This window comes from Anser cygnoides, chromosome 4, assembly GCF_040182565.1.
Source record: "Anser cygnoides isolate HZ-2024a breed goose chromosome 4, Taihu_goose_T2T_genome, whole genome shotgun sequence".
NCBI lineage: Eukaryota > Metazoa > Chordata > Aves > Anseriformes > Anatidae > Anser > Anser cygnoides.
In genome coordinates this window covers 63,800,713-63,817,939 of record NC_089876.1, presented here as the reverse complement: position 1 = coordinate 63,817,939, position 17,227 = coordinate 63,800,713, and the positions used below count along the sequence as shown (strand labels likewise).

The window sequence follows — 17,227 nt, the reverse complement described above, 5'->3', positions numbered from 1 at the left end:
TTGATTTCTCTGCTTGCAGTAGTCTGTGCAATTGTGCTTGGTTCGAAGATTGAATCCAAGGAACAGGGTGTATGCACCAGATAGATAACTAGAGTAGAAATAATAATAAAAAAAATAAATTAAAAAAGTTAGATAGGCTGGAAGAGGAAGTGGTTGAAAAAAAAAACAAACACCAAGAAATAAAAAACATTAAAAGGTAAAAAACTCGGAAGTGCTGAATATACAGAGTGGAAGGGATTGGGAAAAGAGAAAATCTTTAAACATTTTTTATGGAATTCCTAGCAATTTCAAAATACGGATTTCTGAGAAGCCATTAGGAATGGCAAGAGAGAAAAACTGTGGATTAGGGAGACATCTTGCCAGTAATTCCAGTGCAAACTTTATTTATTGGAACAGTAGCCCACTCACATCAGAAGGTTTTCATCAATCATTGTAACGCCAGGAACACAGGTTACAAACTGAACTATTTTTTCTTGCAGCATCGATTCTGGGAACAGCCATTTTGATAACAGTGGTCTCTCTAACATAGTTACATCCCTGATTGTGTTAATTTAAAAGATGACCTCAAAGTTTAAAGTTGGTTTTGTGAGCCCTCCAATTTTGGTGTGTGCCTTGTCCGTGCGTCCTCATCATATGGGGGTGAAATCCAGCTTTCCCCATTCTTTCTCCTGCTGTCTTCTGTCACCTCTTGGATCCTATAGGGAGGGATCCTGAGTGCATGGGCTGGAGGAGAACTACAGGGCTCTGCACCTTTGTCATCGGGAAGCTCGGAGAGCCAGGATCTTAGAGGCAAGGAGTTTGGTTCAGACATCACCTCAGCCACCTAGCCTTGCTGTGGTCTGTGGGGCTCTCTGTGCCCAGGATCCTGTGCCCAGGATCATAATCCATCCTGAGGCAATGGCAGTGAGGCGGAGGAGGCTGTAATGAGAAAGCAGAGAGAAGCACTTGCAGGAAATGTGTGTGGAGCTGTGGCCAACCCTTCAGGCAGGAGCTGCGTGCTGAGAGAGCTGGGGCTACAGGCTTGACTGTAGCGTGCAGTCATCTTTGGCACTGCTCACTCCTGGTGATTTATTTAGAGCATGCGAGGTGCCAGCAGTATGCTCAGCACTGTCAAGTAGAAAGCCTGTGCCCATGGGCGCTCCCTGGCAGACAAAAGCACGCTGCGAGGCCTGTGAGATGCAGGAGGGCAGATGTGGCAGGCGTCCCAGGGACAACGGGTCCCCAGGAGCAGCCTCCTAAGGGGACACAAAGGACCTCAAAGCCAGGACAGCCTGCCAGGCATGGGGCCAGAAAAGACTGAAGGAAGCAGTGTGAGAAAGTTTAGTGAAAAGTCCTGACACAAGAGCCTTGTCGGGATTTAAAATAGTGGTGACCTTTCACAGGCAGTAATAAAACATGCTCAGGCTGCTACTTGGAGCAATAGCCAGCAATGTATCTTTCTTCTCTTGACTTTTTGTTGTTGCCATTATTGACAAAATTGATGGCAGAGGTGTCTGACTAAGCCATGTAGTGCTGGATTTTATAGCTAATTAGACACCACAAAATTCAATAGCGCCGTAAAATACGTTTTAGTGAGGGGCGCCTCACAGCCTGCAGGTCCTACCTCTGGGAGAGACAAATAGGCCTTGGAGGCAGCTGTGAGGCAACCATAACCTTAAATCTTTTCCTTGCGTCAGTGTGATTGAGTTCTGCTCATCCATCTTCAGACTCCTTCAGAACGAGACTGTCTTCTCAGCTGAAGAGAAAGCACAAAATGTGCAGTCTTTCCACACCTGTAAACGCTGTCTTTGAGTGTCCTACCAAGAAAGGTCAGAGAAAGTTTGGTGAGGCTTTGGTGGTTAATCAGGGCAGACACCTGTGCTGTTTTTCCTGCCTTCAAGTTACCTGTTTCCCCATACTGATACAACTGAGGGCAGGAGCCTGAGCTTTTGCACTTGCTGAATGCAAAGAGATTGGGTTTGTGAAGGAGACAACTTTGTAAGCATATGAAAAAGTTCTCCTCCCTTCTCTTCCCAAGGCGGCTGCATGAAAGGGACACCACCATTAATTTTAAGCCTTTTTTGTACAGAGGCTGTATATAGTGGTGCTGGTATCACCAGTACACTTGGTGGCTTTTGACTCCAGTTAGATATGTGACTCTTGCACACCTAAGAAGGGTTGTCGTGGTTTTATTTGCTGCTTCACGACAGTCATTCATAGGCCGTAGTTTCTTTTCTGATGCGTTTGCATGATGATACTGAAGAGAGATGAACTGGGGGTTTGGTGCCAATTGTGATGCACTGAGCTGTGGTCAGGGAACCTTACCTTCCTCTGGTGTCCAGACCGGGCCTCAGGAGCAGCAGAATGGGACGCAGGTTTGACAGTGTGGCCATACAGGCATGAAGACATCAGGATTCAGTGGGCTGCGCCTGATGTGGTGGGTGGAAACCTGTCATTTGCTCCTGAACCTGATCGTCTTGTGCTCTGACGCAGATGAATTAATTGCCCTTATCCCTAATTTAGCTTGTACTCCTCATATTTTGTTAGTGATTAGGATATTTTTCATACTCAGCTGAACTGTTTAATTCCGTGACTTCTCGTAGCTGTTAATTCCGCAGGATGAAGGTTCGTGAATACATGCAAGTAAATTGCCAATGTCCACTTAAGTCTGTTCATGCAGCAACGTAATTCTTGTAACAAATTGCCCACCATTGACTAATGATAACCTTATAATGGAAGGATCAGGACATTTTTAGGCAGATTTAAAAAGAAAGGGAAAGCTTTGGTTCCTCTGTATTCCTGTGGAGAAGGCCAAGACGCTTTCAGGACTTTTTAAAAAAGCGAATCCAGTCCAGCTACCTCAGACTATACCAGAAAACTAGCTAGGAAATGAGTTATATCCTTGGCCAGGGAGTTTTTGATTAAAACAGATTTTTCTTCGTCTGTTCTTAGTTGCTGTAGGCAGAATAATGAAACTCCTTCAACTGTGGAGGTTGTGCATCTGCGGGGTATGGAGTGCACTAATAACACTGCCAGTTTGCCAGACAGCCTGAAAGTGTGAGGGTAAGCTTAGAGGTACAGGAAGGAGGAGGTGTTTGTCTCCTTTTTTTTCAAAAGGTTATAGACCCTTTCTAATTCTCCAGAAAGAACTTAACAGAGGTGAGCCTGTATAGTGTTGTCTTCTGTTGAGCATGATGGTACTCTACTCAGGTTCTGCATTGCACATTCAGTTTGGCTTATAGATGAGCTGAAAGTGAGTTTAGATGGTTCCTAAAAGCAAATTTTACTCGTTATTAAGCTTTATTGTCCTCTGTAATCTCATCCCAATTAGTTCCTATTCTGCAGGAGTTTGGAAAACTTTTTAAAGGTTCAGCCCATCTGTTCCTTGTCAGTTTTAGGTCTAAGAACCACACCTTTACATTCAAAGACTGTCTTACATTGAAGTATAGCAAAGCAAATTCTCACTTGATGCAGCGAGACTTGTCTTGCTGAGTCTTCTCATGTCTCTGGCATTGATGCTCTTGGTCTAATGTGTTTATCGAGGTGCTGGAGGACCGTGTGACAGTGATTGAGCCCCATCACCTCTCCTTTGTAGACCCGGAGATTCCCAGTGAAAAAATCCTGTTCAACGTGACTGTCCCTCTCCTTCCTGGACAAGGCAAGTGTAGCAGTTCAGAACATGGCAGCTTGCTGCTGAATTAATTGTTATACTTTCTCAGCACATCTAATTTTTTTTTGTTTGTTTGTTTGTTTTTCCTAGAGTATCATTCTGTGGAGGCATCTGCTAAGCTGTTTGGCCTCCTTCATTAGCTTTCAAACACCTTGTTTCTTAACCCAGTTTCTCCAGCTTGTTTAGGAGTAAGCTGCAGCACAGAGACATTTTTCTTACTATTGTCTGGAATATACTGAATGTTGCACGCCATGGCTTTCTACTTCTAGACTCACTAGTGAGAGGTATTTGAAGAAATGGCTAAGTGAGGAATCTATTTTAATTTCTCATGTCCTGTATTGGTAGAACCCGTACTTGGTGCAGTCACAGCCATCTGACTCATTCAGCAACAACTGAAGATGTAAAAAGAAGTATCAGGGAGAAAAAAATTAGCCACGTCCTTTGGTATCTGGTTTTAAAATTAAAATTGATTCCTTCTATTAATACTGAGCTCTCTGTTTCTCTAGGTATTGTGGAGCACAGAGACAGGCCTCTCTCCCCAGTCAGGTATTTCACTCAGGCAGATATAAACCATGGCAAGATTGCTTATCGTCCACCGACTGCAGCTCCGCACTTGAGAGAGATCATTGCGTTCTCATTTGCAGGTAAGGATTTGAACGTTCTTTGCAGCACCAAGTCAGGCTGCTGGTCCTCCTCCAGTCCCGGAATGACTTTGTGGTTATTTCCATACTCACTAGGGCTTGTGGTATGAACGATATAAAGTATATGGGAATCTGCTTTGTGGGAACATTCCAAAAGTTCACCCAATTCTTGTGACCTCAATATGATTTTCCTTCTTGTTCAGTATAGCAACATGCAGTGAATTATTGGAATATGGCCATGTTCACTACAGCATTTAGCACTGTTGACACTAACACGATGCTGCACTGGTCAAACTGCTTATCCAGTGCTTTGTGGTTAGGAATTACTGCTCCTCCTGTGCTTGAGATCTGTGCTGCAGTGCGTGTTTAGTCCTTGAGACTGAGACAAGAAATGATGAGTGTGAACTGAATCAATTTAGCCAGGATATTAGATTTCTGCCATCAGAGGGATAACAACCTGGAGCAGGAGACAGAGGGGCAAACAATGTGACAAACCTCAAGCATGTTTGACCAGTTGATACCTAGGATTGTGTGATGCAATTCGATGCATCACCATGCCCTCCACTGGCACCAAGGTGGTTTTTCACAGACTGAAGGAGGGCAACACGTGTTCTCTCATTACCTGGAGAGAAGGCAGTGGAAAAGAGTGCTTTCCTTGGTAAGGAAAGATGTCTGGTTGAACAACAGCACTTGCTTTCTCCGAAAGCTGTCTAAATTCACATCAGTATGTTCTAGCCATAATTACTGTGTGCTTATATTTATCCCGTCAGGTCTTCCAGAGTCAGTGAACTTCCGATTCACAGGTATGCAAACCTTTGGCTCTTTCCTGCTTTCCAGAGCAGTTTTCCTCCTTGTGCCCTTCACGTTGCCTGTTACTCCTTGGCCTTTCCTCTTCTGTAGGCACATCTATGGGCAGTCCGTAGGAATTTCTGGAAGTGCATGTGCCTGGAGAATACTCATTCATCTATGTCCCAAAGTGTTTTATAGAAGCCAAGATGCAGTTCAGTAGACAAATCTTTTTCAGTAGTTGCCTCAAATGTGTCCTAAAAGCCTCATTCATTCCTGCTTTTCCTCCAATGTGAACAAGGGCATCAGTGGTTTACTCTGATTTTTTTTTTTTAATATACCATGGAAACTTTTCCACAATTAAATTGCTACTAATAAGCTGCTTGCTTACTTAATATATATTCCCCTTTCCATGTACTACTTAGCACAGGTATGCAAAGTGATCCACTAGCAAAGAGAAGTGCATGTTCTGACTTACGAGTGCACCCGATAGATATGTGGAACATAGTATGTACATAGGCACACACGCACAGACTTATTCAAGTTATGTTTGTCATACTAAGATTAGTTAGGGACAAAGATAAATACATACTTCTGGGTATGTGTGCATTATGTTTTATGTCCATAGATGAAGGTGTAAATTGACAGGGTGGGAAGAAAGTCAGTAATGCGGGGTGGTGATTTGTAGAGAACAGTCAATTTCCAATGTGAGTCCCTGAAAGAACATCCCTACACTCGGGCGTGGTTTCTGTCTGTGCCTAGTGTCTGATGGAGAACACACGACCCCGGAGATGGTGTTTGTCATTCATTTGGTCTCTGCGGAGCAGCAGCCTCCAGTCTTCCAGATCACAGCTCCGTTCCTGGAGGTCAGCCAGGGGGGCAAGGCCACTATCGGTGAGTAGGGTGGAAAGGGTGAGGTGGCAGAGCTCTGCCTGAGGCACGGTATTTACTTCCAGGAGGCCACATGGATGGAGCAAGGGAGAGTTTTGGTCTCATGCAGCTCTGTCCATTCAGCCAAGGAGCTGTGCTAGTGCAGGTGTAACAGGAGCCACTGAGAAAACTGTGCAGTGGTGCCTCAGACAAGTGTCTGAGCATGAGGCAGTGCTCCTTGGTATGTGGTGTGTCCGTTCAGTGGCTGAGTCTTGGAGAGCATGATAAGGGATATACTGCTTCTTTACTTTTCCCCTCTTAAGTGCTGTTGCACTGATTTGTTTGGCATAAGCCACTTTCTTGTGGTGTCAGGGGGTTTTCTGAGACTTTTACAGATAGCCCCCTTCTATATGAATACATACACATCTCATAAACTGAGGGTTTGTATAGCTGTCATGCTGGCAATACTGTGACTCAGGTGTGCAGTAAGTTCTTTGATAAATCAGATCTAAGCATTGTCAGGGAACTACTTTTTTCCATGAAGGCAGCAAGCCCTTGGGCTACGGATGCTCCAGAATTACTTGACTTTCCAGGTACTGATTAAATTAAAGCTTTTTGGCTCCATTCACAAAAACTGATCACCAAACTTAAGGGATATTCCCAGTGCAGTATCTGAGGGTGCCGAAGCCTGTGTTCTCTTTCCCTGGCACAGGGATCCAGTTGGCTGTGAGCGACACAGATACAGCTCCTGAGGGGCTCTTCTTTGAGCTTGTGAAGCCTCCCCGTCATGGCATTGTGCTCAAGCAGGGCGCAGGTGTGCAGGAGCACATGGGAGCAGGTGAGTTGAGCAGAAATCTTCCTCAGTGCAGGGGAGGAGGTGAGCATGGGCCTGTCCACGCGGCTGGTTTAGTTGGGCAGGAGGAGATGGATGCCTCTGACAGAATTCAATATGTCAGTTCTTTGCCTGGAAGAGTGGGACTGCGGGAGAGAGTGCGTGAAGGATGTTTTCCTGTTTGTTGTTTAGTTCCTGGCTGAGTCGGTGCATTTCTTGTACCAAGTATGTGCGGGCTGGTGGGCAGTTACTGCGTTGTGGTAAAAGTAACCAGCTGCTAAGCAAAAGGGATGTTTTGGTTTAGGTGCCAAATTATATCTGAAATAGTACTCAGTAAACTTTTCTACTGAAGTCCAGGCAAAGCTGTGCTGATCAAGCAGTCAAATACTTCTGTGGAGTTTTACTGTTGATTTTGGTGGCAGCAGTTTTCCAGTGTGTGATCAGATGAACAAATGTTGTCATTAAGAAAGGAGTGCAAACAGAGATGTAGAGAGGGAAGCCTTATCTAGTTATGACAGGCATGAGCTTACAAAGCAGCTGGGAAGAAAGGAGGATCTGTGCACTTCCAGAGAACTGTCACTGGAAGAGTCCCAAAGAGTGACAGTGTCTGGAAAACAGTTAAGGTTACAGCTTTTGCTCTGCCCTACATACATACTAAGTCCTTAATAAATGTCTCCATAACTCACAGCTCAGTAAGTTTGGCATTAAATGCCAGGTAAGCATGTGATTAAGTCTTTTGCAAAACTGGGGCATTATGCCATTTGAATTGGATTGGTGCTCTGAACGGTCTTTCTGACTCGTGCATTTCTTTTTGGGAAGGCGACACCTTCACCTACGAGGACGTCACTCGAAATGCTCTGCAGTACGTGCACGATGGTTCGTCGGCAGCAGAGGACAGCATGGAAATCTCTGTCACCGATGGTGTCACCACAGTGACCACCGTGCTGCGGGTGGAAGTGTCCCTGCCGGATAACAACGGCCCACAGCTGGCCCCGGGCTGCTTGTTGGCAATCACCGTGGCTAGCAAAAGCTCTGTGACTCTCTCTCGATTGCACCTTGCTTATGTTGTAAGCTGTCATCTATTTCTAAACCCAGTGAATGCTGGCAGCATCCCATTCCTAATCCCCCCACAGACCCCTTGCCACCCACACCTCCCTGCCCTTAGTGTGGATTCTTGGCAAAGAGCTCAAGTTTTTGACTGTCTCCTGACTATGGCTGCCAAAACGGGGATAATAGACTCTTTCTTCCATCAGGGTTTTAAGGCTATCCCTGTTTGACTGGAACAGAGGTGAACTGCCATGCTAACATGAAAACTGAGTTAATCCCAGATTTTTGTATCAAACAGACTTGCTAACAACACACATGGATTTGCTAGTTGATAATCCCTTGAAAATTTCTGCCCCCTCACCCCCTTCAGAAATTGCCTGCTTCTTTTTCTGCACACGCTTGAGGGTTGGTTTTTTTTTTTTTTGAGCAACCCAAGATGCTGTGCTCCTTGTTAGCTTGGAGTTTGAGTCAGCGTTTGTGTGTTGTATGAGAGTCATCCTGCTGGTACAGTTCAGGGAAAGGTGTTCTGCTTGTGGCTGATACAGCTGCAGAGACACCAGCAGTGGATTTGGGGTATGCAGATGTGCTCTCCTTATGGAGGAGGCTGGAGAGATGACAGTGCACGTGTGAAGCTGAAGAGACCTCGTGTAGTGGCTGTCAGAGAGATGGTTAGGGATCTGCAGGGAGTCAGGTAGGATAAGAAGGCAAATGAATGCTTTTCTTCCAAAGGATGTGTCTGGGTATAAGTCATGGGTCTGTCCTGTTCTCCTTAGTAGGCAGAAGGCTGACAAGGGAGCTGTTCAGGTTTAATCTGCGGAAGAGAACAGTCACAAGAAAGAGGATTTCATTCCTGATCTATATACTGAGAAAACGATTTCTGCCTTGGGTCTTATCTTTCAGGCAACCACGAAAAACTTTGATAAGAAAGATGACATCTGAGCCATGAGATCACAAAGATGGTTATACTCTGTGTAGTTAAAAAGAGCCAAGAATAGCTTTTAGTTTAATACGAAATTGGCCTTTGCAGCATCGCTTCACGTTAACCTTTGTTTTACTAAGAACTGAATTTAGCTGTGTCTCTGTCTGAAGCATTGATGGGCAACAGTTACCCCCTCTGCCACGTATCAGATAAATTCTGGCTCACTTTTTCTGGAGTCAGGAAAAACATATTACATAAAGGGTCCAGTCCACTAGGAGGGTAATTTGAAAATAAAAATACCGGGCTTATCTCTGGGAAACTGCTTGATATATTTTCCTAAAAACCATTTTCTTTCTGTTTTTAGCGGAGGGAAACAAAAGCTAATCCTGTTCTGTGTTGGTTTTGTTATTTTTCCTTCATCTTCAGGACAGCAATTCTCCTGACTCAGCGATAAGAATCCAGTTAATATCTCTGCCCACATATGGCACCCTCTTACAGGCGTCTGGCTCTCATGATGAAGAGCTTTCTAAGGTTTATAATTTCACCATGGAAGACATCAACAACCAGAGGATCAGGTATCAAATAGCTATTGTCCTTCAAGCCACGCCAGTTAAAAGCTCAGTGGGCTTTCCACAGGGAACTCAGGGCTATGTTATGCTAGTAAAATATGTCAAAGATTTTTCTTCTTGGCTATTGTGTCCTGTGAGACTCCAAATGAGAGCTTTTCCAGTGCACAGTTAGGTATTTATGCATGTCCGAAATGCCAGTAGTTGGTGTACCTTCAAATTAGGAATTTTTTTTGTCTGCAATGTCATGGTGATAATTAGGGTAGGCAACATGAAAAACAGTGGTTTCAAAGTGCTCAGGGAATGAACGGAGTTGGGAACTGGAATACCACTTCTTTTTGAATTCATTTCTAAAGGCAGGGATTTGGCGTTTTTACCTGGCTGTCAGCAAGACTCCCTGACACAGCTTGTGCTTTGACTTTCAGTTACTCCACCGTATTTGAGACCAGCAATCAGCCAGTTACGGACACTTTCCACTTCACTGTTTCTGACGCTGACAATAACCGGCTTGACAGGCAGATGTTTACCATCACTATCACCTCTGCCCAGACGGTGCCATCGCTCATTGCCTTTGCTGACCATATCACTGTAAGTGGCCACCCAGGATACTGGAAACAGTGACAGGAATGTCTTCTGTGGGGGGAATTGAACGGTTATCCTGGACTGAAGGCAAATCACTGTAGGAACATGGTGTTAATACACAGTCTTTTGAGTGCTAAGAGTCAATAAATTACTTGGAGGCCAGAGGGGACTGACAGTACTGCTGCATCCCTGAACCTCACCTGCTCACATCCGTTCTAGTCAGGAGCTAGCTTCTCCCAAGGGTGTTCCACTGATATCAGTGGAACAAGTCTGACTTACTCCTGTTTAATATTTGGCCCCTTCTTTCACCAGCTTGTATTTAAAAGATGAGCAGAAGATGAGTCTGAAAGCATCTGGTGCTTTGGACTGATGCAAAACATTTCAGACTCCTTATCAAAGCCTTTTGAAGTCATTTCCCTCTTTTTCAGCTTTGCATTCAACCTCCCTTGCCTTCAAAAGGTTCCCCTCAACAAGAAAAGCAGATTTTGCCTTCCAAGAGGTCAGCATGACTCTGCTAGTTCTCTTCTTCCCCTGATAAAGCACTCACAGGCTCCTCTTTAGGGCCAGGCAGGCTTTGTTCTTCGCATCCCACCTTGCCTCCCAGCAGATTTCATACTTAACAGATTTGGGGGAGGATGGGACAAGACTTCAGAGAAATGAGAGCACTGTGAGGACCAGGGAAGCCTCCTCCATGGAGTGATGCTGCAGGCTTGTTCAGTAATGATTCCTGTGGTGCTGTGTGCATTGGCTATAGTTCTGTTGTATCTTTTTGTTTTCCAGGTGGATGAGGGAGGCAGGGTCCCGCTGCTGGCTCATCACCACTTAGCTGCTGATTATGATACTGCTGCCAAGGAAGACCTGAGGGTCACGGTTATCACTCTGCCCATGTATGGCTACATTGAAAACACTAAGACAGGTAAACGGGGGCATTGAGAGCCTTTTCAAGACTGTGCATTATATTTTCATCATCCTTTATTCTGGCTGTGTTTGTTATACAGAACAAACTTCGCTGAATTCCTCTAAATGTCACAGTGAGATTTAAGGGTGGGAGAGCTGTGGCACAGCATGGCTGGTAACACTCAATTTTGTCTTTGTATTACTATGGGATCTGTGCTGGACTGTCCAGAGATTTTCATCCAGGAGGCTTGTCTGCTTAATCCTATCAGTGGTGCTAACAGCAATGACATGTATAATTTCAGTTAAATCAAACTTCCCTTTGTAAAATATCACCATGGCTTGGCCAGTGGGGCAGCTTGTTACAACTGTTACTGCCTTCCTTCTGGAGTGCATGGGCTCCTAACCGTTACACATCACCCCTCCTAATCGTGCCCTAGGAGTGCACTCCGGTTTGTGCCATTTGGGTAATGGTGAGCCTCTCTCCTCGAACAGGCCACAGCTGGGTGATTTTCTTGGGTTTTAGTTTTAGTTTTGCAAGGTGCAGTTTGGTGTAGTGATTGTGTTGAGGCCAGTAGGCACACCAGCCATTTTCTCATCACTGAAGAATGTCATAAGCAATTCTGGGACGTGGGCTTGCTGGCACTGTGTGTAGAACTGCAGCTTTCCTAATGTCTGCTCTAATGCAGCAGATGGACCTACTGCTGCTACAAAGGTCATAAGTTGAGTGAAAACCATGTTATAGGAGTAAACATCCTTCTACATACTTCGGTGTGCCATTCCTCTCTTAATGCTGCTGCTTTTATTTTTAGTTTATCAGTGAGCTGAACATTCTTTCACCAGAGGCATTCTGTTGTGCAGGTGAGAGTTTTGGACCGCAGGGTGCTGTGATCACAGACGCGTCCTTTTCCATTCAAGACGTTCTAGAGAGCAGCATTTACTACTTCCAGAGCGTCCATGAAAGCATCGAGCCGACAAGCGATGTTTTCAGCTTCTACGTGAGCGATGGCTTCAGCCAGTCTGAAGTGCACAGCATTAACATCACCATCCAGGTGCGCCTGTGCTCTCTGGCCGTCAGAACCCTCTCTTGACACAGACACTTGGCTCTTAAAGTGCAGCTCCCTCGAATTGCGAGCTTTCCTCACACCTTTGTAACGCATGGGAAGTGGATTAAAGAGAGTTTCCTTCCTCCTATCTGTTTCCTTCCCCTAGTACAGGCCCATAATTTCCCTGTCACACCAGAGAGTAGTTGTGCATTGCAGCCTCTTCCCCAGGGCTTATTTCTCAGTTTTCTCCTCTCTGTTAGAAGCCTCCACAGTGCTGGAGAGATATGGAGAGACTGACGTAGTCCATGCATTGGTACCAGCAGCAGTACTGTCATTTGGGAGTTTGTATTTCATTCAGGTAGGCAGCAGTCATTTCCCCTTGGCCATTTCCCTTTTCTGACTGTGTCCCCTTGGGATCTGTGCAGCGGCAGAACGACGAGCCCCCGAAGATGGTGCTGGAGCCTGTCAGAGTGCACGAGAGCTCGAGTGTGGTTGTTACCAACGCCTCCCTCAACCTGCAGGACTTGGACACCCAGAGCAGTGAGCTTGTCATCGTGGTTACCAAAAGTCCTGAACATGGTAAGTCCCGACAAGGTGGGGTTGGAGCAGGAACGTCTGTCTGTGCGTCTGTGTGTGTGTCTAATACCCCTGATGTGAGACAGAAGCCTGGCATGTTTGTATAAGGCACGTTTAGTCCGTGTTCGGAGCAGCAATTGTGCTTCAGGGCAGACCTGTTCTTTGAGGGTTTTTCCTATTTGAGAGGGAAAAGGGGGACTGCACCCATTTCCTTGGGAAGTTCCCTTTTGTGTTACCTTGTTTCCTAAACTAGTGGGGCCTGTGTGCCATTTTTCAGATCTCACGTATGTAGCCAAATTCTTAGCAGTTTTGGCAACAAGCAGAAAACTTCCTCAGTTCTTCCTGCAAGGCCACATCCACTTCCATGATTTTCATGCATCTGTCATTTGTCAGGTCATCTCCGCAGGAGGGAGACTGCTGCAGAGCCCCCAGAGCATGGACATGTGCTGTCTCTGGGCTCGTCCTTCACCTACCAGGACATTCTGGATGAGCTGATCGTTTATACTCAGAGCGGTGCAGCAGCACAGACAGACGAGTTTGGCTTCTCCATCACGGATGGTCTCTACACGCAGACGGGGAGGCTGCAGTTCTCCATGGAGCTGCCAAAGCAGCCGCTGCCCACACTGGCTGTCAACAGGGTCCTGCAGCTCCCTGCTGGTATGGGGAGGGGGGAGAATGGTATTGCTTGTTTAGGCAGCCCCCTGGGAGACACTTGTCATCTCCCACTGAGTGTAATTACAAGGTGTAGGTGTGTGCTTTTACCTCTGATTTGACTGGGAAGGTCTTTTTAAAATGATCTTCTCCTCGTAGGATCAATGGTCTGTTACAAGGGAAGGGGGCAGGGGAAAAATAATCACAGGCAGAGATATTTTCATGTTATTATAGGAGGGGATGCTGTAGTTAAGCACTGCCTCCCCAAAACAAATGTACAGTCCAGGGCTTTCTGTCTGTTAGTTGGGAAGGGACATGTGTTAGAGCACCTAACCGCAGTCCTGACAGACAGCTGCTGTCTGAGCCTGCTCACCTTTCAGAAACTTGCCCTGCACTCAACTTTATTTCACATTTCTGAAAATGTGACAGCTCTAGGTAAGCTGTAATGGCTCTGTGCAGGGCTGTTAAGAAGAAGTATGCGAGGTTGAAAACAACTCTTCCATGCCTGTAAAATGCACACACAGTTTTTAGCCCTGCATGCCTAGTGTGCAGGCAGTGGAGGCACGAGCAAAGCAGATGCCTTGAATGCTGCTGTGCCACACTGAGCATCCCGATGGAGGCTCTGGACAAGCCACGTCCTCCTAGATGAGCCCTCCACTTGTTTTACTTGTGGTGGAGTTTTCCTTTCCCCCCCTAGAAGTACAGCTTCCTTGGTTCTGTAAAATAGGACCTCACCTACTATTTATAGGCTATCTAGTCCAGTCTAGACAAGTCACTTGGCTGGGTTGGCTGAAGCTGTTTGTTAGCTTTCTCTTTCTCTGGCCCAGGCTCTGCAGCACACCTCACAGCTCAGCACTTGAAAGCAGCGGCTATTTATCCAGATGACACGATGATCAGATTTGTCATGAAGAAGGACCCCAGCGTTGGCCGTCTGCAGCTGACTAATATTGATAATCCAGTCCAGATCTCTGTCAAAGGACCTGTCAGAAGTTTCACCCAGGCTGATATAAATAAAGGTGAGAATGGCTGACTTCAGATAATCATGGCAAGTAAAATGTGGCCATATCTTTTTGAGAGGGGAAGGATGATTTGAAGCAGGGAAGGGAGAGGGAAAGAAGTAAGAAGATAAGGTTGTTATGATAGAGGAGAAACACATCACTAAGCAAGTGTTAAAAAGGCTCTCTGAGCAGGACAGAAAAAATAAAAGGGAAGAAGTAATGAAACCCAAGTCCAGGAGTTGCAAGTCTCTTCACTTATAGTGCCAGCCTGGTTCCAAACTAGGAATTAAATGAAGTTGCCTGTAATAAACCACCTCTTTTCTCCTGTCCCCCTCTCCAGGGCAAGTGGTGTACAGTCACAAGAAGGGAGATCCTGGTGGAAATTTTGCCTTCACCTTTGATGTGATCGATGCAGATGGCAACAAATTGATGGACCAGTTTTTTTATATTCGTATTTTAGGTAAATTATAGTGCTGAAGTTATGTTATCATTGCTGCAAAGCTCAGGCCTTCATAGATTTCCATCCTACATGTACAGCAAGTCAAGATGTAATTCTTGAGATGCAGTATTTATTCTCTGTTAATTCAAAGGCCTTTGAAGCTTGGGGTATGGGGAGAGTTTGAGGATGTAAAGATTAGCTCTCTGGCTTCTGACAAACTTGCTGAAAAAGACAAAAATTACCCCATACTGTCTAGATTGTCTTAAGACATTTCTGCCCCCTCCATTGATCACAAGACCCAGCATACTCATTTTGGAATTCCCAGTCTGGGAGGGTTCCCTTCAGAGGAGGGCGTTTGTGTGCCTGTTGTCTTTTGCTTGAGCACAAACACCCAGTGGGAATAACACAAAGGGAAGGACAGGGACCACCTCCTAACTCAGTCTGTTTTGCATTTAACCCTTTCAGAGGACAGATTCCCCCCTTCCATCACTGCTAACAAAGGGCTGGTTTTGGATGAGAACTCAGCGAAGAAGATCACAACCCTGCAGCTCTCTGCCACCGACCAGGACAGCGAACCCGCCCAGCTCCAGTACAAGCTCACCAAGCAGCCGCAGCTGGGGCACCTGGAGCACGTGGCCTCCCCAGGTTAGCAGGAGGGCATTTTGCTTGGCTGGGTGCTCCTAACAGCAAAGCTCCAGCAGGGCTTTTGAGCCACCCTCCCTGGTAAACAGTTACTTTTAGTCCCCCTCTTGGCCACTATGTCCCTTGATCCATAAATTCCAGCCTCATGTCGCAGCTGGGCTTTGCAGAAAGGAAGGAGACTAACCAGTGAGTTATTACAGAATGAAGATATGTGGTGGTGTGATGGATATGCTAGATAATGAAGTCTGGCAGTTCAGGAGGTTTTTGGTCAATCCTGTGAAACTCAGAACAAGAATTCCATGCAAACGTGATCTGAATTTTAGAGTTGCCTTGAATGCCCCATTATCCACTAACAGTATGAGTGTCGTACTCCTCCCTTCTGAGTTGGTCTAAATCTATACTGTCATGTAATATGCTCCTCTTATTTAGATTATGCTCACCTAAGATACAAGTCTTCTTAGAATTAGATTTCCCCTTGATGGGACATTAAAGTGCAAATATCTTCTGTGTTTTCAGGATGCAGTCAGTCCCTGTAAAGCTAAGTTTTAGTCTATGGTTTGCTTCATCATCTCACAACATAAGATGTGCTCTGGCAAACAAGTTGAGAGGGCAGGAATAATGAATGAAAGTTATAAATAAGCAAACCCCCTGCTGTGAGAAAATTAAAAACTTGCAATGTTTTTGTTTGAGCTGCAAACTAAACACTGTGTCTTGTACTTCTGAAATCTGAAAGAGGAGGATTAGGGATTTTATTTCTCTGTTACTTAAGATGTGACAGTTCTGGTTTCTGTGCTTTTTGGGGTCCGTGGTGGACTAAGAAACATGCAGGGTCACACATAGTGAAATAGTTGCTTTCATGATTAAAATAGCCTAAACCTAAGGAGGGAGGACAGAAGTCCTCAAAAGAGGACACAAAACTTGAAAGCTAATGAGTTCAGAGGAAACCTTGGTTAATCATTCATTCTTGGGTCATTTATTTATACCAGGTACAGTGTCTTTGGTGTTGTGGTCAATAGTTGTCAGTAGCCATTTAATAAATGATAAACTAGTTGAAAACCTTTTTTTCAGGGTTTTTGTTGTTGTTAAGAACAGTGAAACTTGACAAATATAGCAATGAGAGTTAAAGGCTTGGCTGCTTTTTTAAAAATGCTTATTGGGTGCCTTGCTGTGTTAAGGGGTTAAGGGGTGTAGCTGATTAGCTGTTACAGGTCCGGTCGGATTCAGGGTACTGAACTATCACGATCACAGATTCACCAACAATGTATCACGCCCTTACTCTAGTCACGTTCTGTGAGAACTATCACGGCTCGGAGCAATGCAGTTAGGTGCAATTTATTACAGCAACAGGTACACAGGTTCTTCGGATTGCCAGCGATAATTTACTGTCTGCCAAAGCAAGCTAGCATGAATGAAATACACAGGTGCACAGCCTGGAAATTAACACGTTAAAAGGCACAAAGACTCTATAGAGATTTCTAAGTTTCCGCGGAGACACCCGGTGTAACCAAGTGTTCAAATCTCACCCAAAGACGTCCCAATGCGGGGGGAAAGAGAGGCTCAGCCCGTCGACTGATGCCAGGAGTCAGGAGGTATGGTGTCTTTCCTGATGATGGTATCTTCCCCGACGACGGTATCTTCCCCTCTCTCTTAGGCCAATTTATATTATTTTCTATCTTTTAGGTGGAGCTTGAGTGACTCTAGTCAAGCATATCTTAGTTATGATTGGTGAAAAGTTTTCCCATCTCCGTTTAAAGGAATAGGCTCCGAGAAATTCAGAGCGCGTGCTCAGTGAGGGGTGGTCGCACCTTGGAGGCGGGTAGCTTTTGGGATGGAGGTGTGTTTTGGTTTTATAATGGCATTATAATGAGCAAAAGTTTACTAGAGTACAGCATTTGTCAAACCATGACAGGTCGTTGGCTCAGGGTAGCAAAACGTGCGGCTTATCGGTCTCGGTGTGTACAAGAACAGTCGAGTCCCCATCTCATCACAGAGCCTAGCTGTGGTGTCTCCACTCCACTCTACGCTCCGTACTGTTCCTTAGAGCCAGCACACCAGGTTCCCCCAGTGCGACAGCATCTGAGGTTGGAGG

At 45.5% G+C, this 17,227-nt stretch overlaps 1 protein-coding gene across 1 annotated transcript in view; it reads left to right on the top strand.

The window, feature by feature from the left end:
- Positions 1-17,227, top strand: part of FRAS1 (Fraser extracellular matrix complex subunit 1) — a 160,441-nt gene that overhangs the window by 117,862 nt on the left and 25,352 nt on the right. The window contains exons 32-46 of the mRNA XM_048049754.2: positions 3,523-3,637; positions 4,156-4,293; positions 5,061-5,093; positions 5,839-5,970; positions 6,659-6,784; positions 7,598-7,845; positions 9,171-9,319; positions 9,736-9,898; positions 10,673-10,808; positions 11,648-11,838; positions 12,258-12,411; positions 12,802-13,065; positions 13,887-14,075; positions 14,398-14,517; positions 14,962-15,141. Of these exons, the coding sequence (XP_047905711.2) occupies positions 3,523-3,637; positions 4,156-4,293; positions 5,061-5,093; positions 5,839-5,970; positions 6,659-6,784; positions 7,598-7,845; positions 9,171-9,319; positions 9,736-9,898; positions 10,673-10,808; positions 11,648-11,838; positions 12,258-12,411; positions 12,802-13,065; positions 13,887-14,075; positions 14,398-14,517; positions 14,962-15,141 (2,338 nt within the window). The remainder of the gene's footprint in view (positions 1-3,522; positions 3,638-4,155; positions 4,294-5,060; positions 5,094-5,838; positions 5,971-6,658; positions 6,785-7,597; positions 7,846-9,170; positions 9,320-9,735; positions 9,899-10,672; positions 10,809-11,647; positions 11,839-12,257; positions 12,412-12,801; positions 13,066-13,886; positions 14,076-14,397; positions 14,518-14,961; positions 15,142-17,227) is intronic.